Below are 23,842 nucleotides of genomic sequence, written 5' to 3'. Positions count from 1 at the left end.
GCTTCATTTTCTTAAGGCTTTCAAGAAGGACTTTGTGAAGTCTTCTGGAAATCCAAGTTAACTATAGCTACTGGAATTTCCCTTATTTCTTTTGTAAGTTAAGCATACGTATGCTTCAGTATTCATGTTAGAGACAATTTATCTAATTTGTTGTGGAATCATGACTCCTCTGAAGTCCACTGGAATTTTGTTTGGCTTTGCTAGAAACAATATTTAATTTCATGGCTGTAAACCAAGATTTCCAAATTCCATTCTTGGCCACCACAATGAACTTTATGGCCAATCATAAGCTACTGCAATTTTCCCGTTCACTTCAGTTTGCTGACTCTCAAAAGGGGAAGTAGTATTTTCCTGAGCTGCGAGACAAGGTTGCGGTACAGTAATGAATCTTTATTGAGAAATAATCAAATAACTGATGATGTTAGAGGTGAGTATATTTCTGTGTATTTGTGTCGTTGATGTACTCCAATAACCTCATTAGTTCATTGGTACGATCCTCTTAGAAGTGATCAGTGCTAAATCTTGGAAGGAAGACATCTCCTGAACTGTGCCTCGGTATTACAGCTGACTAACTGCTAGTATTTTTTCTTGTAATTTTTTCAGAGTAACTCTGGTAACACATAGCCGCTGGTAATCTCATGTTTTGAGGTAAAAATAAAAAAAAAATAAATAATGCATTGCCTTATTTTTTTTCCTTAGCTCAATTCTCAGCTTTCTCCAGTAAGTGACTAAGGCCCCAGACATGTAAAGATTTCTTTTCATGGTTAAATTAGGCATGTAAATGTTCCCTGTGACTTGAATGGAAATACTTGCAAAAGTGAGCCTTTGTAGGCATGAGATTTAAGCAAGTTTGATTGAGGGTTTTATAAAGTTTATGATCTGCTATTTGAGATGCATTAGAGTAAAATGAAAAGCGAGAAACTTTTATATATATATACACAAACAGAATATCAAATAATAGAAGAATACGCCTTTTTGTTTCATTTAAGAGAGAGCCTTCTAATAATCTCTTTGTATCTTTATAACCGAATAAACTTTTTATTTGTAACTCTATAGCTTATGGTACACAAAATCAAATCCAGGAGATACCTGTAACATTTATGTAACATATCTGCACTATCAAAAGGTCTCCCCCAACACACCTTTGATTTAGAAATTGTCTTGTGCCATTGCTATATTTAGTGTATATAAAATGGTATATAGGTATATAAAATGTTAATAGAGACTTACTTTCTTTTGCATTTTTGAAGTACAGACAAAGACTGTTTCCCTCCATTTCAGAAGTGTCAGATCTTGTGATCTTGTTCTCTTGAGAGCTTTAGCAACCTCTGATGAGTAGAAAATAATCGATACAAGGATCTTTAAAACAGTTGTTCAAAAATGTTTACCTTATTAAATTACTAGAGCTCGGATACTGATTTTAAAGTGTTACTTAATTTAAGCATGGATTCAGACACTTGAAATTCTAGGGTGAAAACCTCTTTAGGAATGGTTCATACGAATTCTTTCAGTTACTCTTTGTTCCTACCGCAACCTTTTTTCCTTCAGAGAAGTTACTAGCATAAAACCAGAAAAGAAGTAATAATATAACCTAAGGTTAAAACCTATGCATCATAAATGGGTGGGTTTTTTCTTCCCCTCTGAATAATTAGAACTGGCCTGGTTAAAATGTTGCAAATAAATAACAAGCAAAATATTTTTTTATTTTAATGTGCTTTTTTTTGTGTGGGTTTTCTATTTTGCCCCACCCCCGCCACTATTCAGGCATCTTTTAAGAAACAAATCTACTGTCCTTGCTAAAGTGAAATTACTTTCAGTTGTAATAAGAGTCAGTGCCTTTCTGTTTTTTATTTTTTGGTTTTCGTTTTCAAAATAGTATTTGGCAGGGAGTAAGGCGTTTTTATGTCTGACAACCATGAAAACTGCCAAATTTGTCTGCTGTGTAATGTCAGAGACTTAAATTGTGAGAAAAAGTAAATGTGAAGCTTTGGTACTGAGCCACATATGCTGACCCTTTTCTGTCTGTAAGTATTTTTTAAATTGGTCAGAGCTTTCTAGAAATTAAAAACAAAAGCCAAGCCAACAGGGAAGGAACTGCCATGCTTCACTAATTTATACTCCAGTACAGCCAACACACTAGTATGGCCTTGTCCTTTTGGACATAAGGCAAAGTATTTCTAGGTAAGGGTATTATTTAAGAAGAACGTAATGATGTTGTTCTCCAAATTGGTACTATAGAAATTAGGATCTTGCCAATTCTTCAGTACAGCAATACTCCGATTAGGAATATGGAAACTGTTGTTCTAGATCCAAGAAAACAGTCCATCTATTCAAGCATCCAGAGTCCTCATCTGACCAGAATCAATCAGATTGATCGGTCACGTTGATCAGCTGGTCAGACTGATTTGATGCAAAGCCCTAGGAAGCCTTGGACCTTATATTAAGGTGTACCTCGAGATCCCGCTATAATGGGGAGACCTTATAGCAGCATTCCAGTACCTAAAGGGGGCCTACAAGAAAGATGGGGAGGGATCTTTATCACGGAATGTATTGGTAGGATGAGGGGGTAACGGTTTTAAACTTAAAGAAGGTAGATTTTTATTGGATATTAGGAAAAAATTCTTTATTCTGAGGTGGTGAGACACTGGAACAGGTTGCCCAAAGAAGTTACGGATGCCCCATCCCTGGAAGTTTTAAAGGCCAGGTTGGATGGGGCTTTGAGCAATGTGGTCTAGTGGGAGATGTCCCTGCCCAGGGCAGGGGGCTTGGAACTCAGTGATCTTGAAGGTCCCTTCCAACTCTAACCATTCTGTGGTTCTGTGGTTTTTATTTCCTAGTTTGTCATTTGTACTTCTGTTATGAGAAAGTTTAGAAGAGGAAGTAGGTGAAAGTTACGTGACTGTTCTTCCACACAACAAGGGCAGTTTATTCAGGAGAATCAGAGTCTTGTGTCGTGGATTTTGTACAGAAGAGATTGGGGCAGAATATTTGTCAATTAATACTTTTTTGACCAAAAAACCCCTTCTGTGTCCACAAAAGTACTGCTAAACAATAAGGCTGAAGAAACATTGTTCATTTTGAATATTTTGCAGAGTTTCCTTCTTATTTTTTTTCTGCTGTGCAAAGTAATATGGAGTGGACTTATAAAAGATTTTTTGCATACAGTTTTGATGGAAGTTTCATGTAAGTACAATACTGAACAGCAGTTCTCTAGTGTCTTGCAAACAAACGATCTGTTGTACAACATGAAGTAAAAGTTGCAGTAGCCTGTAACTAGTGGAAGAGATTAAAATAAGCTTCAAGCAGTACTGTGTGTGTCTCGTGAAGTGTCACTAGAACAAAGGACCTGAAGTCACCTAGGGAACATCTGAAAAATGTATTTGTGATGCTTTCACTGTAGTTGACTGTAAGGGACTGGAGAAGGGTCATATATTTATGTAAAATATATGAAGCCTCATAAATGTATTTGCATTACAGAACTTCAAAAGATACTTCTATTCACAGTAGGGTATTTATTTTTTTCTTTTTCCCAGGTTTAACAATCTGCGGGCACAACTGTCTGCTGACTGCTGAATGGATGTCTGCCAGCAAAATCGTGTGTCGAGTTGGACAGGCTAAAAATGACAAGGGAGACATTATTGTTACTACAAAGTCTGGTGGCAAAGGCACCTCAACAGTTTCCTTCAAACTGCTTAAACCTGAAAAAATAGGTATTTTTCTTGTTTGAATTCACATCTGTTTTCTTTGCTAAACAAATTATGACTGAGTGCCTCCTTTAAATAAAACGTATGTTTAAAATGGATCTACCTCAGGACAATCTTCAGTTGTCTAGAAAAAGCAGAGTATATCAATAAAATGGGCAAATATATACATAGATAGACTCATGGTATATGTGAAATTAATCCTCCTATCTCAATATCCTGATAAAACCCTCAATGACTAATGAAGAGCAGTCCTTTATTTTTCTGTAAGAGTAACACTAAACTTCTAAAATTTAAAAAAAATTTCGTAACAGATCCAGTAATCACTCTTGAGTGTACTAGATAAATACAAAATATAAACCAGCTCATGAGCTTTACACCTAAATCCTGAGCTGACAGTCCTTTAAAGAAAGTTGAGTCCTCAGTACTGTTTCTTAGTTGTAATTCAAACCATCCTGCAAGACGGAAAGTCTGAAGTATTTCTCATGAGATGCCTAACCGTTGGAATGATGTTGCCAAGCAGTCTAGGACCTCTGATTAATCTAGAATCCAGTCTAAATACCCTCTGGATTGAAAATGTTTCTTTCAGAACACCTCATTGCTGAAGTTGGATAGTTATCTTTTCTAACATAGGGGTTCCGACAAGAAATGTTTTTGGCTTTTTTTTCTCTGAGGTTCAGTGACGGTTAAATAACACATAATTTCTCCCACGCTGTACTAAGACCTTAATAACAGAAAGGTGAATCAAGTGTAAATGTTACGCAGTGAAGCTTTTGGTGATGGGAGAGGAGAACTGATATTTTAAAAAATGGGTAAGTGTGGGGATGGGGTAATTTCTGGTGTGGAGTATCTGATGAGCATGTTAAAGAAGGGCATGGCCAGTATGGCTGGCTGCATTTTTGGCTGAGCGCCGAGGTCTATTGTGCCTCACCTTTATCCGTTGCCTGTGCTAAAGCTTTGGAAAAAAAGTTGGTCCTGTGTCCTTTGAGTCCCCCATCTTGGCATGTGGCCAAAGTTCACTTCTTTTTGGTTAGTGAGTGGCACAGAAAAGGGATCTTCTCTAAAATATGCAAATAAGAAGACCTCCAGGTAATTGCTCATTTTGAAAGTAGTAGATTAGAAGGTTTGGACAGGTACCAAAATACTTGGAGGAATGAAAAATACTGATACTCTGTGATCAGGAACATGCCCTTAACGTACATGAAACTGCACTTTGTAAGAAGGTAATGTTTGATGCCCAGCCAGGAATACCTTTTCAGCAGCTATAATAAAATAATTTAGCATAATTGCATCCAGGTTGTTTTGCCATGTATCTTCCAATATATTACCTAGGCATGCATTTTATATTTGTTAGGATTTTTCAAATTAATTCAGTATGTTAGAAGCTGATGGTGCTGGACCGCCCTTGTTGTTTTAAGGATCTGCGCTTTGTTTTTTCTAGGTATCTTGGATCAGTCTGCTGTCTGGGTGGATGAAATGAACTATTATGACATGCGCACTGATAGGAACAAAGGGATTCCCCCCTTGTCCCTACGTCCAGCTAATCCGCTTGGTATTGAGATAGACAAGTGAGTACCAAATGCCTTTAATCCACTTTTTTAGTGGTTTTCTCTATATATGCCTTTGTGAATTCCAGAAGAGTTTAACAATTTGCAAGGCAGGGAAAGATTTAAAACTACATACATGTATTAGCTGTCGGTATGCTATTTGGTAATCAAAAGAATTGTTAGTGCACGTTTTATCCTGCTTCATAATCCTCACTTTTTGATCATCAATTAGAACTGTAGATAATCTAAAAGGCTGATATATTGAACCCCGGTGACGTTTAGATTTTGAGGACTGGTAAATAACCTAAGGCTTTGGATTTATACATTGTAGTTATGGAATACTTACTGTTGCATTTGAGTTTCATGGGGCTTTTAAGGATGTTTAGATTACTATCTGTTGCTAAAATTGCACTGTAAAATGTGATTTATTATACCACACCAACTAGTTTATTTTATTGAAATATTAATACTGTTTTCCAACCCACAAACTTCTTTGCTTTCCTTCATAAGTATGGTGGAATTTATGACATTTTTCTCTGAAATAGAAACTTTATACGGAGTGATAAATGGAATTAGAGGGCTTTAAATGGGACGCTCTTAGAGCTCCAAACCTGCCCAACTCCTAGTGGTAGCATCAAGAATAATATTTCTCTTGATCAAGATACCAGCTCTACCAAAACCAAAGGCTATTTAAAATTAAACTATTACCAGAGTGTTCATCTGCTGAATAGTCTGTGAGGGGGAGTGCGTAGGAGAAAATCTGCAGTGTCCATTGTTACATTGTTCCGATGGGGAAACTGCAATTTCCTAAGATCTGTATGGCATTTCTAGTGGGTCCGTCACCAGCTTCCAGCCTCTGGCTGTGCATTTCGTTACTAGTTTGAATATGTGTTTTTCTTTCTTCTCAAAGTACTAATCCATTTTTTTGTAATAAGCTGAAGATTTTGTCTCTAAGTATTTTTCTCTAGCCTCTGACATAACTTCTGACAGGTACTTCTTTCATCTTACCCAGTTTTCCAAGCCTGTTAAAATGCAGACTCTAGGACTGTGGACAGTATTCCACTGTCTTATTAGAAAACCTCCCATCTCTCCTCCCTCCCCTGTTTGTGAATTAAAAAAATCATAATAATACTTTTTACCACAGTGCTGCACTGGCAACTATCAGTGAGTGGCTTTTTAACTGATTCTCTTGAGTTGATACTTTTGCTGCTGGCAAGATTGCCCATTATTCTGTAGGGATGGCCTAGCTATATCTTTTTGCATTTGACCATGTTCCTCTAATTGTTGCTTCCTTGACAAGTCTGTCATTTCAGTCCAGGTGATAGTCTTTCTTCCTAGTATTTTTATCAACTATTTATAAAAAAAATATTGGTGATAAAGCTGTTATTGATGATGATGCAGATACTGATGAAAGTAATGGGGGCTTTAAAACTTTACCTACACATGTTCTCAGGTTTGCTTTTCTACGGATTGGGGTTTTTTTTGTAGTTAGTTCTTTAATCCATGTGATGTATTCTATTGGCATTGCATAAAACTAAATTTTTAATCAATCTTATAGTAGCAAGTCTCCTTTAAAATGACAATATATTAATTTTGTCTCGTTACTTTTTTCAAGGAAGCACTTAATCTCAAAGCTCATGTAATATGTTCTCAAACATGGTAAGAAACAGTTGTGACTGGCTGACATCAAAACTAATTTTCTCTGCTTTAATTCTGAATTTGTTGAACAGTGCAACAACTTTTCCAACATTTTTTCTGGGATCTAAGTGAAGATAGCTAGTTCTTTTGCATAGTCCTCTACCTATAGGTTTCTCACAATACTTCTTTCAGTAAATACAATAGTTATGACAGTTACTTTTAATTTATTCTTATTTTAACAAAACTTCTAATGTAGTATTTGACTTTATAACCAAAATTGATCTTACAGTTAAGACAGAGTCAGTGTGCTAGGTTAAAAGCAGAAACCTAAACAGCAGTAGTTTAGGATTTGTTTAATTTATTGTTTAATTTATGTTAATTTATGTTTAATTTATTGAAGATTTTTCTTCAATAGGAAACCAACGATACTGTATTTAAATGTTTCATCTGAAAGCATTAGAAAATATCATGTTAATGAAACCTCAGATTTTGCATGAAAAAAATTAATATGTAAATATAGATAGGAAATAACTTTTTTGTGAGTGAAAAACAGGGAAATCTTTGGGCAAACATAATATCGAGGCTAGTTCATTGATCTCCAAGCATGAAGGTTATGGCAGGCACTGGTTCTTGGAAATGATCATTTTGAGAGAAGGAACACAAGTCAGTGCAACAAGTAATTGTGTAGACAGGAAAAGCCTGGTCTGCCCTCATGTTACAGGGGACAGCATGGTGTTAATACTTGTGACTATAGATGAAACATTCTATGTTTAATTAAAAAGTACCTCCCCAATAGAGAAGCTTTCATAATTTGATTGAAAAACTGGAGCAATGTGATGTTTAGTTTTATAAAATGATCTCTAATACAATACTGTTCAAACTCGCGTGTTTGCAAATACTTGATGTACGGGATGGGTGAGTGATGAGAAGTTGTACAAGGTAGTGGAAAAAAAGGCAATTATAAATTATGAAAGGGAGTGGATATGCAAGATATTAGCATTAGCCATTACTAAATGTGGGAATAATCTGTGACTAGAAGTGATAAAAACTGTTAGAATTTTTGTTAAAATAAAAGAAAACCTAATATGGTGAAGAACAGTTGTGGATAGAAGGAGATGGCGCTCTGCAGCATAAGGTGTTTCTCCTTTATTAAAACCTTTGGCTTTAAACAATTTTTAAATGTCTGCAAATTGGGATGCAGTTTAATTTTGAAGCTGAAGCGCTCATCATTTGTCTGGCTGTGGTGGGATTTACAACCCTTGTAGCCTGATGGCTGATAAGGAAGGGAAAAAAGTGCGTTGTATTGGTTATGCAAATAGTGGTAAACAAAATAAATATTTAAAGAGAGGACCAGGGAGAAAAAAAGTGAAAGACAGATGTGAGAAAAGAGGATAGGAATAAGCTAGATGGGAGCACACTGAAGAGAAGGCAGTAAGTGGATAGACTACAGACTGGAAGAGAGAAAGAAATCCTCCCTCTAGGAAGTGGTTGTCATCAGCAAAGGATACAGGAAAGAGAATCTGCAGCATGGAAGACTTAGGACGCCTATCTGTTGTGATATTTTATTTTATTTTTAATATGGGTTATGCTTCGTTCTAAAAGTTCGTTTTGTGGCTTTTTTAAACATGTTTAGGGTACTTTGTCTAATTAAAATATGTGTAAAAACTAATCATAGCTTTTGAATCATTCAGGTGGATGCTTTAAAGGTATTACAAATGAGACGTTGTTATATTAGAAAAAAGATCCTGTAAGTAATGAACAGAAGTGCTTTAGTACAGCATTTTATTAAACTATTAGGCAAGCATAGGGACAAAAAAAATATTTATTCTGACTCAGTAGACTTAAGATTGGAGTTTAATTGGGAGTGACTGGGATTTAAGTGAACAAAAGGTTTGAACTGTGAATTAAGGGAAATAGGTAATAGTGGGTCTAACACATTCTATTAATAATTATAATATTGCCTGTAGATACATTGTAGCAGTAATATATATACTCAAAATATGCACTGGAATTCTCTTTTCATATTCAAATGTTGCAAGGATGCAAAGAATGAACTATGGATATACACTCATCCTCCTGTGGGTTTTTTTTTTTAAATATAGTCGAGATATTTTAAATGTTATATGTATACACAATGCTCAAGCCACCATCTTTCAGCCTACAAGTTTATCAAGTAATAAGTATACATAGTTTCTGGCTGATAAGTTCTTCGTATTTTGCAATCATTAATTGCTGTTCTTGTGCCATACAACTAAGAAAGAATCTCAGTTGCTAAATAACAGTCGTTTATATTGTAATGAAACTTGAATTTGCTGGTTATTGTGTTTCAGTGGTGATCCTTAAAAGTCACAGATGTATTCATAGAAGAGTGTTTGCACACATTTGTTCTCCTGCCTTGCTAACAGTTGTTTGTTCATCTTTTAAAACACAGAACTGATCCAATTAGATGAGGTTTTTTTTAACATTGCTATCACTTAGTGCATATTGTGTGTATGCTATGAAGTATTTTATTCACAACAGAAAAAATAGGTATTTAAAATATTTAATCTTTGAGTTCTAGTTTTTTAATTTTCAGAATGGAGTAAAGACTGATAAAAAGCTTTGGTTTTCTATCACCATCTTTTTATGCTGGCTTTAAGTGCAAAGCAGGTCTGTGCCACCTTCCTCCCTAAGGAATGTTCCTGGCTGTGGTGTTATGCAGATGTAGCCAGAAACCCTTACAGAAGGCTTAAATAGCTTGCAGGAAGAAAAAGAGCATACTGAGTAGTCGCCTCAGTCTGAGAAATGTGGAAACTTGGTATGAAAATGCCAACATTAACAGCAGTGATGCAGTACTTGGGTTGGTTTTAGCAGTTTAGAGTTGTTACAAGAGCAGGTTGAGAGGTTACGTCCTACCAACATAGGATTGTTCAGAATTTTAAATGGTTCTGGGATAGAATACGTGACGCCTGTTTCATAAAGGCACTGGTTGAAATCTGTTGGTGGAAATTTAGATCTACGTAACATTCATGAATGAATTGCTTGTTCAGATGTACCACGTACTTTTCCCTCCTGCTCGTCAAGTCGTTGTTTAATCAAAGGTTCCCTGCCTCCTCTACCTACTTTGTCAGACTAAGAAAATCCATTCTGTGCAAAGCAATAACAGCAGTCAGACCTAGTGGTGGTTAGAAAATTTTTGAATAGTGTTTGTTGTTTTGCATGTAGCAGAGGTCATTATGGTGGATCCATCTTGTACATGAAAGCAAATGCTGACATGCTAAGTACATTCCACATACTTCTGTATCCACCCACTCAATACAGATGCTTCCCTCTTCCCACGCCAGCTTCCAAAACAGATCGTCTGAGAGGAAGACACAGATGATCTTACGCTGCCACCTAACGGTAAATGTCAGCTTGCTACCATGAGATAGGAAGAGACTTTCTGGAGGCTTTGATATTTATTTATTTTTAAGTGGCCTATATGGAAATGCACTCAATGTCATCCTTGAATGTGATGGGCTTGTGGAAACTTCTCTCACAGAGATGCGTATGGAAAAACTATGGAACCCGTGGGAGAGAAATGCAGTATATAATATTATATAGTTGTAGTTTTATGACGTTAAAAAATATAGTAACACTTATTGTAAGGCTGATGCATCAGTTGCAGCTACCAGCCTATAATCTCTTAGTAGATTTCTCTTATCACATTCTTCAGTTTCTCAAATATGGTTGTGACTTTGTTGTCGTATTTCCGATAAACCTAACGCTACTGGGGAGTAATTGCTGGAGTGCATCCTTGTCTTTTTGCTGATGGAGAGACCTTTGTTAACACCTTCTGATTTGTCGTGTTTAGTCTACTCCAGCATCCCTTATGCTGGTCTTCTTGCATGCATTATTAACACAGTACAGCTGGTACAAAGCCTGCTTCTAGGACTCTGACTGGTACCAGACAGAGGGGGGAGTGTACAGCTCCAGCAGCTCTAGCTGGAGCTTGTTTATGCTGGTTGCTATTCAGAATCTGTGTTTATTTAAAGTTGCTCCTTTTGACCTATAAACTCCTGTGGAATTGAGGTTCAAGTTACCTTTTGGTGGCTATATCCTGTTTTGGGACCTGCCTTTAATCTGCAAATATTATCATGTATGCTGAAAAGCATACTATGAGATTCTGAAACTCTGAGAGCAAAATAATCTTTACAGAAAAAGCACAACTTGCTAAGCTGCGTTCATAGTCAGGCTCTTCATTAGTATCCATTGCATTCTGGTGCTATTACTCAGTTGTGACTGTTTGGAGGCTGTGATTTACTCATGGAGATTACAACTAATCTTAAACCTCTGGAGAACATAAATGCTCTGTATAGGCACAAGTACTGTAATAGAATTTGTAAAAGCCGACATGTGCTGTGATGTTAAATTAGATTTGCCGAGCATCAGGCTATACAGAACCTAAAGTTTGGGGTAGTGGAGGAAGGGACTTGTGTTGATGGGCACATACAGGGCAAGTGAATTGATTGTACCACATGTGTTTTGAATCCAAAGTAGATGTGCATGCCATTTATGTGGAAGCAAGGACCACTGCATCTAATACTGCATGACTGTATAGTGGCTTGAAACCAAACTTACTTTCATTGCAGTTCTCATGAATATAAACTGTATGTGAAATCTTAATTACTTTTATATTTAAAATTGTTGCTGGTGGATGAATAAGACTACTTTAAAATGTTAACTAGAAGTCTAGTACCAGATCTGGTTCTGGTTTAAATAAAATAGTCTTACTAGCAGAACGTACTATTATATAAAGCCAATATGGGATTCTGTGATTCTGTGTACCTTTGCTGAAGTTATAAAGGTAGCAAAATAGGTAGAGTTGTCAAGGATGGTAAACTTCTCTCCTCTTTTCCTGAGGTTTTCTGGATTCGATTTGTGGTTCCTAGTTTCTTTTGCAGTGATTGTTTTTTAATCAATGATTAAGTATTCAGAGTTGATTCCTGAAGTGACTCTTGTATCATGAGCAAATCAACAGAAAAATGATTAACAATTTCATTGCATGTCAGCGTGGTCTCAGCTTTTGCTGCTAGTTCATATTCACTCTGTAATGCTGAAATGAGTAAAAGAGAAATACTTTCCCAAGTTACATATGTGCTTGTTTATAAGTAAATGGTAAGCAAGTTTTCATGAGAACAACTTCCAAGGACTTACTTATTTAATTTGCTAATGGAAGTTAATGAAACAAACTTGTGTGTATGTGGAGTCAGTCTCTTTTTAGATGCATCTGGCCAGACGTTTTAGAAATACAGTTGCTTTCAGTTTGAACTTTTTAGTGAGCAGCTTGTTGTGAAGACAGCTGTGGCAAGTCATTCCAAGCTCCCCGTATCTGTTAGTGGAAAAACTACTGGTAAAATTTATGATAAAAATAAGGATACTACACCATAGAGTATAACATATTGTTAACATACCGCACACATTCACATTCATGTTTCTACTCTGTTGTGACTATGTCTAAAATATGTCCGCACAGATAAAAGCACCCATAAACGCATTGCTAATTTATGGGTCTGGACAAATACATCTGCTGGAAAAAAGCTCCTAGTAACTTTTCAATGCAGTCAAACATCAAACTGGAAAAAATCCTTCATTTCTGTCCCACTGTCTGTGAGCAAAACCCATTTGCAGGAATTTATTACATCCCTAGCTAAATTGTTGGTCTTTATCTCTCTCTATATATATAAAATAGGGAGTGATGCCCTAGGAATTGTATAGTTCATGCATAAGGTTAAACCATCATGCATATGTCTTACGGTCTCGCAAGAATAAGTAGCATTTGGAAATGGTATATTCATTGAGTGTGTGTGCTTCTTATGTTAGATCTGTTTCTTTTGACTTCTGAGAAAATATATTGAAGTACTGAAAAATAAATTCTGCTTCTGTATTGTGTGGATGCACTTTTATAGTGCTTGCTCTGAAGGTCTGAGTCTCTTCTGAGGTAACCGAACATTGTTTATTGGCTTTGTTTTTTAGCAGTTAAGAATTAGTTGACCACAAAGATGACACCATGTGTGGATTTAATGTAAAAGCTTTTTTGACAGCTGTGCCATGTGTCACATGCGAAGTACTATCCTGCAGATTCATGTACCTACTGGGCACTTTTTGACTACTTTGGATGAAAAATAAGATATCTTAAAATGTCTTTAAAGGAAGGATAAATTGACACTTTCTTCTCCTTTTTACATCCATCAACATTTTGTACTCACTGCTTGGCATTCATGAAATTCTATGTGATTGGTAATCCTGAATCTCACCACCTATGTTTATAAATTTTTATATTAACAGTACCACTTTTTCATTGAACACAGAGAAATGTTGGGACCTTCATTTTAATTGCGACACTATTTTCCCTGTCTCTCTACCTCTCTGCTTTTCATATCTGTAATCACTTTTCCTTGCGTCTCATTTGATTATTTTTTTCTTGTTTTTGAAAAGTATTGTTTCATGCGCCTGCTGTAATCAGGTGCTACTGATGAAAGACTTCTCTGCTGTGTCATTATGTATGTAGGTCCTTCGTACCTGCTTGTGTTAACGGTCATTTGGATATGAATAGAAGCTTACAGAAAACAACTCTTCTTTCTGTAGAATTGTCCATTTTAATGTGCCTGCCTTAGATTTGCTTCACTTAATCTGCTGTTTGCTTTTTGTAATAATAACAGTTTTAGCCATCTTGAAATAAGTTTAGATTACAGAAAAAAACCAAAACTAACAAATCATTCTTTTTGTGTCTATTCAAATGGCTTTTCATATATATATATATTAAATGTAAGTTTGATCTCAAATGGAAAATACGGCAGGTTTGCATTTGCATACAGTGTACTTTGTATAGCAGAGTTCACCGAGCTTGTGAGCATCAGAGAGGGATTTTATTGACTTTTGAGTTTGACGTTGTGATCCAAAATGACATAGTAAATTTTTAGAATAGAGTAGAATATTTCAGTTGGAAGGGACCTACAGTGATAATCTAGTCCAACTGCCCGACCAATTCAGGACTGACAAAAAGTAAACTTGTTTGCTGTGATCAGTTTCTGAAGATGGGATGCAGCTGGTGGTAAAGAATAGAGTGGAGAATGCACCGGGTGATATACTGAGAATGCATAGTGGAATGAATATGGCCAAGTGTTAAGTGTGCGTCTGGACTGAGGGATGAAGATTGTCGTGTTTTCATCAAAAAGTGCTTTAAATATTTTTAGTGCACTGACTTAAAATAAATGGAATACATTTTCTGTATGAGCAACTTAGAAGCTACTTGCAGTTTCAAAAGTACTGTTGTAGAGAATCTGCTTTCAGAAGGAATTGGTTCACATGCTATCTTTATGCATTGTAAGACTGAATAAAAACAAATAAAACATGCTGTTTCTCACTCGAAGATACGCCTGCTTTTCCTTTATGTTTTGTGTACTATGCACAGACAGATCAGTGTATTCTGTTTTGCAAGAGGATGATTTTAACTCAGGATTTCTTTCAGTGTTTGTATATAATGGAAGTATGCTCCATATACCTTCTTTCATGTTTCTGTGGGACTTCTGCTGCACATGGACCAATAGACGATGATGGGGCGAGACCACTTACAAGCTGTCAGCCTGGTGATGTCCTGTCGTTTTAAAGTTAAATAGATGCTGGTTCATGGCTTATAGAGAATATTGTCTCGTAATTACTTGGCTTGGTGTACTGATTTTATTGTTTAAAAGGTAGAGTTGACTTTGAGTACATTCATCATTAGCAGTCCTGCATTGAAACAGTAGTAGTAGTATCATGGTGAGTCTGTCTGATCTCTTTCTGAAGGCAACAGTTCTCTTTCTTTAGAAGCATTTTGTACAAGGAACAATTCTGTCATGTGTGTAATGATGAAATCAAAATGGTAAAATTAGTTTTACTTCGATTTCAATCTTTTCTTTCCCAAACAAGTTACATGTGTCTAATACCAGATTTAATTTCTATTTCCATCTTGTTGGAGCATGATTTATTTTTTGGTTTTTTTTATGTGACACTTTTAATTGTAAGCTGTTCACAAGAATATATCTCACTGAAGAAATGAATATTCATTTTGCAGAGGCAGATTTCCTCAAAAAGATTTAGAGGCACTGTTTCCTGGGATGAGTGCTGATTTCACTAGTGAAAACTTTTCTGCTGCCTGGTACCTGATTGAGAATCATTCAACAACAAGGTTTGTTGCTGTCATATAAATAATTATTTTAAATGCAAGTCACTTGATGTTATTTCGTTATACAATGGATGCGTCACTGGTGGTTGACATTTACAGTAGTAGATCTGTAATCCCTACTGCCTGTGGTGTTTCTGCTTGGCTCGAAACTTGAATCAACCATTTTGCTCAATCTAGTTATGAGGAAAACTTCATTTTTAATCAGATCTCATTTATGGCCTTGCCACCTCAGCCCCCCACGCCCCCATGTCAGATGGAAGTTGTCTTTCTACAGGCTAAAGTCTTTTATGAATCCAGAAGTCAGGCAGCATGGAAAGAGAGGGACTTGACCTTTGTGTGAAGGAACTTCTTGAATAAATATGTGGTCCCTCTTATGGAGCAGGTAATAGGATGGTTGAGAGCTTGTTCGAGAGTCTGGAAAGGGTGACATCACAATGGGATGAAGAAGTGAACAAAATTTTCCTTAAGCAACTTGAGGAAGTCTCCAGAGAGCAGGTCCTGGTTCCTGTACAAGACTCTAACCTCCCTGGTAATTACAGGAAGGGCAGCAATCCAGGAGGCTTGTGGAGAGTTGTGGGAATGACTTCCAACGTAGCTGCTAGGAGAGCAATCAGGAGTGCTGCTTTCCTAAATATGATACTTGCAAGGAAGGCAGGGGCTGTGATAACCAGTGGCAGCCTTGGCTGTAGCAGTCGTGAGATAATTGAGTGCAATTCTCTAAGGGGTGTGGGGAAGGCAAGCAGCAGAGTACACACCTGGAGTTGGGCAACAGTACTACAGAAGACAATCTGGTGTTTGTAACGTGCCATAAATACCAGTTGGTTTTCTAGTACAAATCATCTTCTGGGCTGTGTCAGCAAGACTGCGTTATGTAAGATATGGGGATAATTATTCCGCTTGGCATTATTAAAGCTGCAGTTGAAGTGCTCTGCCCAGTTTTGGCCACTGCTTTAAGAAAGATGTGAGAGCTGAGCCACAAAAATAGGAGTATATAAATATCTGTGGGTATACAGCTCGAATGAAATAGGTGTTTTTAGAAAAGAAACAAAATTAATACAGAATGCATGTTCTGAAATACATAATGGGCAGTTCAAGGCCAGCCATCAATTGCTCTTGGTTTACCAAGAGTAACAAATTGTCTCAGTTTGCAACAAGGGAGATTTAGGTTAGATGCAAATTAAAAACAATATTAGATTGCTTAAGCTCTGGGACAGTGTAACTTGGAAAGCTGAAGACTCACCATCACTGAGGAGTGCTGAGATTTGATTTGACAGCTGTTTGTCATAGATGGCTTAGGTACATTTAAGAATGCTGGGGATCCATAAAATGAATTAAATAACTTCTTAGAACTGATTAAATGACTCTTGTTATCAGAAATACCATGGAATACAAAGAACAACATAATATCATTAATATGACAAGGTGTCAGTAAAAACACTGATTTTTCTGGTCATCAGTGCTATGAATTGATAACTTAAATAATTACATCAGGTTTTATGGCCCCTTTTTAACTTGTACTATGCCAGCGGGTCAGTACCTGACAGTCCATTCTTATGTAAATTTCCACCGATTTGTATCTTTGCATGTCAACAGTTTCAAGTCATGGTCCCCTCAGTCCAGTGGAATAAATAGTATTAATTTTTGGTTTTTTTTTAAAAAAAGCTAGCTTTTACATATTAATTCAGTTTATATTGGTTTATAAAATATGAATCTTAGTGTTGAAGGTGCAAAAGCTGTGTAGAATTCAACAGGAAGAATGGCTCAAAGGGTAGGGTGAATCCAGTCATGTTTTGAATTTAATTATGAATACCTTTTTAAATAAAGAAGAATCAAGACTGTGGGGTTTTTTCTTCCCACTTCAAAATGTGTAGTCTTAGAAATATTCTGGAATTGTATAATTGTCTGCCCCATATCATTTGTGCTGTTTTTCCAGAAACACACAGCAATGGTTTAGTTCTTGTCCTCTACATAACCTCAGGTATTGGGAGTGCTAAATGTGTGGTGCACTGATGTTTTGGTTAGCATATGTCTGTTTTTTCCTTGAAGGAAATTCTTCTTAAGCAATCAAAATAACATCTTTTTTATTTTTTAATTTTTTTTTTATCCCTGGCAATATCCTGACAAATATAAATAAACTATTTAGACAGACTATTAGATCATCAGATAACATGAAACAGTGCTTAAAAAGAGAACTGTACAGATTTTTGTTAGTTTGAAAATGCTGCTGGTAAGCACTTCTTGTATGCTCAAGTAGACATCACATATTGAGTAATGTGATTTCTGTCCAGCAGATGGAAACAGGAAGTAAAGCAAACTGCTGTGACATCATCAGTATAAAAAGAAAAATGCCTGTAAGTGCACCAGTATGTTTTGTGTCCCAGCAGGTGGTGATAGCTTTCTTACTGCCTGGGTTAAAGTTTGGTTTGTTCTCTTAATATGTCTTTTTCTATCACTGTTCAAAATGGATAAGGAGTATTTGTGGAATTGCCTTATGTCTTAATTTCCTTACTTCATTGTTTCCCTCTCCTCACTGAGGTATAGTGGAGTTTTTTGTTTGATTCTTTTATATTAGGGAGACAGGTTTTGCCAGCAGGTAGGAGAAGAGACTTTAAGGATGAAAATCATGTGTTATGTTTGTATTTCTGAGCTTGTTTGTGATCGTGCTTTTATAATGAATCCAGTTGCATAACTATTGAGATCATATTAATCATTATCAATTAAAAAAAATATGCAAGTACCTGCTTGCAAAAAATAAAAATGTGAAATCAAATGTAAACTGGCAATAATCTAGAAATATTAGGAAAGTAACTTAAAAAGAAACCTACCTTACAAACAACAATGATGAGTTGGTGATTTGAATATTCCCCTATGAAGTGTCTTTCAAAGACAATTTGGCAGACTGCACATGAACAACATACTTTCATGAAGCAGGAATCTGTTCAGCTTTTCTTTATTTTTGCATTAATACTGTGTTCAATTCTGAACTGTGTGTCCAAACCAACATAAAAATATTGAAGGAATTCAGAAACTGAAAGTGAAAAAGGGTTGTGAGCTAAGCTGCAAAGTTAACCAAATGTTGTTAAGAAAGAGAATTCTAACACCTCAGTAGTTAATCAAGTGTACTAAGTGTAGTGAATTATGCTATCACCTATTTTACGTAGTACAGAGAGTTAACTAAGAGCAATGTTGCATGTTTAGAAGAAATTTCTTGACTAATTTGTATTTTAAAGACGTCTATTCCATCACAAGTGATAGGAGGCCTCCATTTAGGATTAAAACTAAAAAACAAAACCTCTTTCGACTAGAGTAAATTGTTATTATCAAGAAGCACGCTCGTTAGCAATTTCTCAGTCCTTTATAGTTGTTGCAAAAGTAGCTGGCTGTATTTTCCAAGTAGTTTGTTTTGTTTATTCATTAGCTGACCTTATTCGTTGTTTGAATGTCAGGGGGGTTTTCTTGTTTGTTTTCAGTTTTGATCAGCTCAAAACGGCAGTTGTGAATTTGAAGAAACAAGCCAATAAGAAAAACGAGGGGAGTCTAGCTTATGTGAAAGGAGGTCTCAGCACATTTTTTGAAGCACAAGATGCTCTGTCAGGTAAAGATGCTTTGCACTTACTAAATACAGAAAAGACAATGTCTGCATGTATGGTTGAATTTAATATCAAAAAATACTGGTTTTCTTCGCAGTCTGTTCTAAAAGTGTATAATGAGCCCAAAATCTGTATCATGTTGGTCAGAAGCTGGGACTGGCTGGCTGATTGTTGTGGTGTATTTGTAAAATGTGGCGCTAAATGTATCTTAGAGGAATTGGAGGCATTTGATGAAACTGCTTAGACCACAAATCCAGAAAAGAGAGGCGACGTTAAACTGGAGATAATATTAAGATGCCTTAAAAACTGTAGCAACATAAAAACTTGATTTTATGATGCCTTATGCCATAGTCAGACTGTAATATTTATAAGAATATTCAGTACACTCTGACTTGTGAAATCAGAGGGCTTTTATCTTCTGCTTGCCCTACGGAAAATGTAACACACTAGTGAGATTAGCTTAGTTGTCTGTGCCATTTTTACATATATATATTTTTTTCTTTTATGCGTGTATATATAGATACACTCTTAAAGCATAAAAAGTCTCTCAGGTAAAAGCTCATTGTGGGCTGCCATAGTCCTGTCTAGTTGGGGACTGTGCTGGATAAGAAAGCAACAGTGCTGGGCCATCCTCAATAGGTTTGACATTTACCACTTTGTTGTTCTTCATAGCTACTGTAGGATTATCCCTCCTGATCATTGATCCTATGTTATGGGTATCACAGAGTAAGAAAATGTGTTGTATCTGCTCATAGCCTCAGTCAAGCTAGCACTTCTGTTGGCCTTAGGAACACTGCTTTGGAGAAGTACCAATTTTCTCTTGATGCACTTGCAGGCCACTCACTGTCTGTCTCATACCCACTTCTGTGTGTCAGGGAAAAGGGAAGGTAGTGATGTCTCACCTGGTGGTCCACCTGTATTCCTGCCCCAGGCAGATTAACCTGTGACCTGCCCTTCAGACCATCCATTTTCAAAATTGGTTGATAGCTTTTGGCTACCTGCCTAATATGCTAATTTTTAAGGGGAGAACTTTTTCCACAAGTGCGAACATACATGCTTTGGTAGGGAAGATCTCTTCTTGTGACATCTGAAGATTCTTCCTGTGAAGAATCTTAACTCCTGAACATCTTTATTATCCCACCCAAAACTGACCTGTTACTGATCAGTTTTGAAAAACCTTGGCCTAAATCTAGATAGGTTCAATAACAGAAGTATTAAAGGATGTTATGGAAATACTAAAGAATGTGGTAGTAGTCATAGGAAAAGACACTATGAAGTATCAGTATTTGGCATTCTTTAACTTTTCTTTAAGCTGAGTTTTTATTAAATGCTAGGAAAAATGATAATAGACTGTTTCTTTGTAAGTCTTAAATATCTTGAAAATGTTGAAATCCTAATTTTTCTTAAGTAATTCAAAATCCTAAATAATCCCAAACAAATACTGAAATGTGACTTTTTTTCACAACCAAATCTGCTTTGCATATGAAATATCAAATGCTTTAAAAGATTCAGAGTTCTGTTTCCAAGCAGTTACTGCTATGGATAAAAAGTAATGCTGGCAGACATATGTGTTATCTTGTAAGATTATTTTTTGGACCAGCAACGACCTAGTAGGATTTACAGAAAGCTAATACAAACCATAAATTTTGTGAGGTTTTAGAAAGACTGAATGCAACTGAGTGATTTTTCTCTTGTCCCATCTATTGAAGTGTAGGTTTCTTGCCTTTGGAGGCTGATTTCCTGATAAATGAAGAGGTCAGAGAGCAAGTAGGAATGTGAAAAATATTAACAAAATAACGATAGGGAATGCAAATTCATTTATTTCACTAACTACTATATTCTCAATTTTAAAAAAATTACAATAGCTGTAATGTTGTTTTGCATCTCTTACGTGTATCAGTGTTAATTTTACCTCAAATTAGAGTTTATCAGTGCAGTCCTTTAGATAAATTCTGAACTCAAAAGTTGTATGACTCGTATGGTTCTTGGTGCCACTTTTCATCTGTAACTAAAATGGCTCGGTTTTGTCTTCCTCCCAGTGATCCCCCTTAAGTGTTCAAAAAGAAGCAGACTTGTAGCTTGTGTTATTATAAACAGTGAATTAAAACAGTACTAAGAAAGAACGGCCTTGCTGCTGGTGTAGAAGAAAATTAGAGACTTGAGGTCTAAATCTCTTAGAAATTTAAAGCTGTAACACTGGAGTTCAGGGGAATTACCAATGAAATATTTAGTTTTTAAATTATGAAAACGAATTCTTCATGAGGATGCAGTGCAGGTCACAGCAGCCTTCTGTAGCATTTTAATATGCATTTCCCTCTTGAAATTTCCTATTAAATGCATAGGCCAGAAGTGTTTTGAATTCTTTTCAGTCAAAAAAAAGCCCCTTATTGCATATGAATTTCAGCTTTGTAATGCAGAACTGCTCATTTGCCCTTTCTTCCTCCTTATGCAGAATATTTTTGAGGGATTGTAGCTGGAAAAATTGCATAACTTTTGAAAGACTTGAACCTGCGATAGGTACAATCAACAGCAAAGTTTGATGCGGAGAGGCCTCCAGTAGCAGCAAGAAAAAAGGGGATCTTTGATGCCATCATGCAGCCCTCCTGCCAGATGTCAAAACTTTTCTCCAGAATATTTGATCACTACAGTTTTCTTGAAAGAAAGATGACAAGAATTAAGTGAAAGCATTATTAGCATTTTCTAGAAACACAGCTCAGATGCAAAATTTAATAAAAACGAAACAAACAAAAAAAAAAAGAACAAAACCACCAAACAATAAAACCAAACCAAACAAAAAAACCTCAGGCAAATAAAACCACCAATAATTCTTAGGCATGCAATTACGAAATTCAAGCTCTTTAACAGAAGAAGATGAAACAAAAAATCCTACTATACTCTGGCTATACAGTGTTTGTGCAAGGTGATATAATGGCACTTTTCTGCCTTCACACATGTCAGGGTGAATTTGTGCGTCTTATTTTGTCCTTGAAAAAGGTGCAACTAGAATTTGTATGCATTTAAACAAAGCTACATGAAGAGAATAGTTTATATTTGAAAGCTGAAAGATAGTTTCAGCACAAACTCTTAGGGACATAGCCTTGTTTCTGCAAACATTTATTATTTGATGCTGAGCGTACAACTGTCACAGATGAAAAGTGACTCGAGAAAGGGGACTCAAGGGAAAATCATTATTGAATACATCTAGTCTGTCTTCGAATATTATTTAAATTTCCGGAGCTGCTTCATTTTGTTTTGGATTTTTTTTTTCTTTTCTCACTTCCTTTGGGAAGATTTCTACACTCTAATGCATTTTCTGAAGATACATTTTTGTTGATGGGCAAAAATTTAGACTCTCAATTTTCCCCTTCAGATATCCTAGAACACAACTTCCAACCCCAATAGTTATGCTTTATAAACTGCAGGTCCGTTCCGTTGTTGTAGAGGACCTATCTGCATACAGTTATTTCTCTTAGGTCTCCCTAAATTGGTGCTTTTTGTAGGAGGCTCACTTTAAAAGGAATACACTTGGTTTACCAGGTACTTCGTATTTATTTAGTTGCACATCTGTTTATACCTGCTTTTTTAACTCATACGCATTTAACAATGTTTGTTTCAAATACATGGACTTGATCTGGGAAACCCTGAATTTGGTGCAGCTTTTTTCATTAGCTGGGATCAGCCTGATCTTAAGTGTGCCATCAGACTGTATTACACATTTAAATGAGTATTAATATTTTCACAAGTAAGCAGTGAAAACCATAAAGAGCTATCCTGAGATGCTTATTGCATTTTGTGATTTAGAAACCGTTTACTAAGAAAATAAGAGGTCAGATAGGCCCGAACCCTTGCTTGTTTGGTTTAATTTCTTGGAAAACAGAATTGCCTTATCAGATCCTGGTGTCTCTCTGCCCGTCAGCTTGGCTGACAGTTTGACAGTGACTTTGCTGCAGAGGAGATGTTCAGCAGGAAGTTTGTGTCGTCAGCTGAAGAGAGCTGTAAGCTGAGCTGAGGGGAACTGGGCTCACCTCAACTTGACCCACTTATCAACAACCGGGGAGTTCAGCTGATTTATTTCCCATAATTCTAATGGCAACCTAGAAAGTCGCATTCCTAAAAGGGGCCGCTGTTTATATGCTTGTAGACAAGCCAAGTTTTATTGTCATGAACAAGTCGTGTCCTGCACAGAAGTCTTTGGAAAATCTGCAAATTAATTTACTTCGAATGTGCTTTTTCGTAAGTGCTCTTTACAAAGAGCTTTAGGCTGCAGAGTTTCTTTTTATTTAAGTGAAAGGAAAAAAAATAGGGAAGTGACCACTTCAGTCGCTCAATTAGGCAAAACATGTAAGTATGGCATCTGTATTGGCAAGTAAAGAAGATGCTGTGTTGTCTTTGAAAGATGGGTATGTTGAACAAATTTGAGATTTAGATTTGCTCTAGTTTGTCACGTCAACAGTTCTTCTTGTGCATTTACAACTTTGTATAGATTTTTTTTTTTTTTCTGAAAATCATATAAAAAAGAAGCACTGCTGGCTCTTACAGCACTATTCCCTTTTTTCCTTTCCAGTCCCGTTCAAATATGTGGCCTGTCGGAATGCCACTATGATGAGGGACTTGGACTGTAGTTCTCCTTTTGTCTAATACCTTACTTAATACGTAAGCTAAGATAATGTTTACCTGGCTGAAATTATCCTATATCTGGTCAATGCCTGGGGGTTTGGGTGTGTGTTTGGTTTTTTAAATTCCTATAGAGTATTTTTACGATTCATCCCCAAATGCCCATTCTAGAATGAGCACGTTGGTGATCCAGGATCTGATTCAGTACGAATAAGCATATTCTCTTGCCATTATGTCTGTTAAATTAATTATATCTGAAACTAAAACAAAAGAAACCACTGGATCTGTGTTCACTTCTGAGTCAGACTGGGAATTTGAGAAACTAAAAACTGATGCTTGTCTGTCATATAAGCGTCCCTTTGCCTTTGGCTTTTGAGAAATTATGTCATGTTTGAATTTAAAGAGAGTGTGTATTGTCTTTAATTTTTCATTAGTGATTCTGTTTGCAAGCTAAACTAGTGACTGACTAATTTTGAAGTGGTTTTACATTGCTAGCTCTTACCTCAGTTCACTCTCTTTTGTTTTTTGGTCTATTTGTCCAGTGAAATGCTAGTCCATGACTGGTTT

General features: G+C 36.2%; 1 protein-coding gene across 2 annotated transcripts in view; it reads left to right on the top strand.

Moving 5' to 3' along the window:
- EXOC2 (exocyst complex component 2) overlaps positions 1-23,842 on the top strand; it is a 128,255-nt gene that overhangs the window by 15,971 nt on the left and 88,442 nt on the right. For both annotated transcript variants that reach the window (XM_074576069.1, XM_074576068.1), the window contains exons 3-6: positions 3,534-3,710; positions 5,143-5,269; positions 14,961-15,074; positions 18,542-18,666. In XM_074576069.1, the coding sequence (XP_074432170.1) occupies positions 3,534-3,710; positions 5,143-5,269; positions 14,961-15,074; positions 18,542-18,666 (543 nt within the window). The remainder of the gene's footprint in view (positions 1-3,533; positions 3,711-5,142; positions 5,270-14,960; positions 15,075-18,541; positions 18,667-23,842) is intronic.

The sequence above is a fragment of the Larus michahellis genome, chromosome 2, assembly GCF_964199755.1.
Source record: "Larus michahellis chromosome 2, bLarMic1.1, whole genome shotgun sequence".
Classification (NCBI taxonomy): Eukaryota; Metazoa; Chordata; class Aves; order Charadriiformes; family Laridae; genus Larus; species Larus michahellis.
The sequence above is the reverse complement of the archived record's forward strand: the minus strand, read 5'-3'. Positions and strand labels throughout refer to the sequence as shown.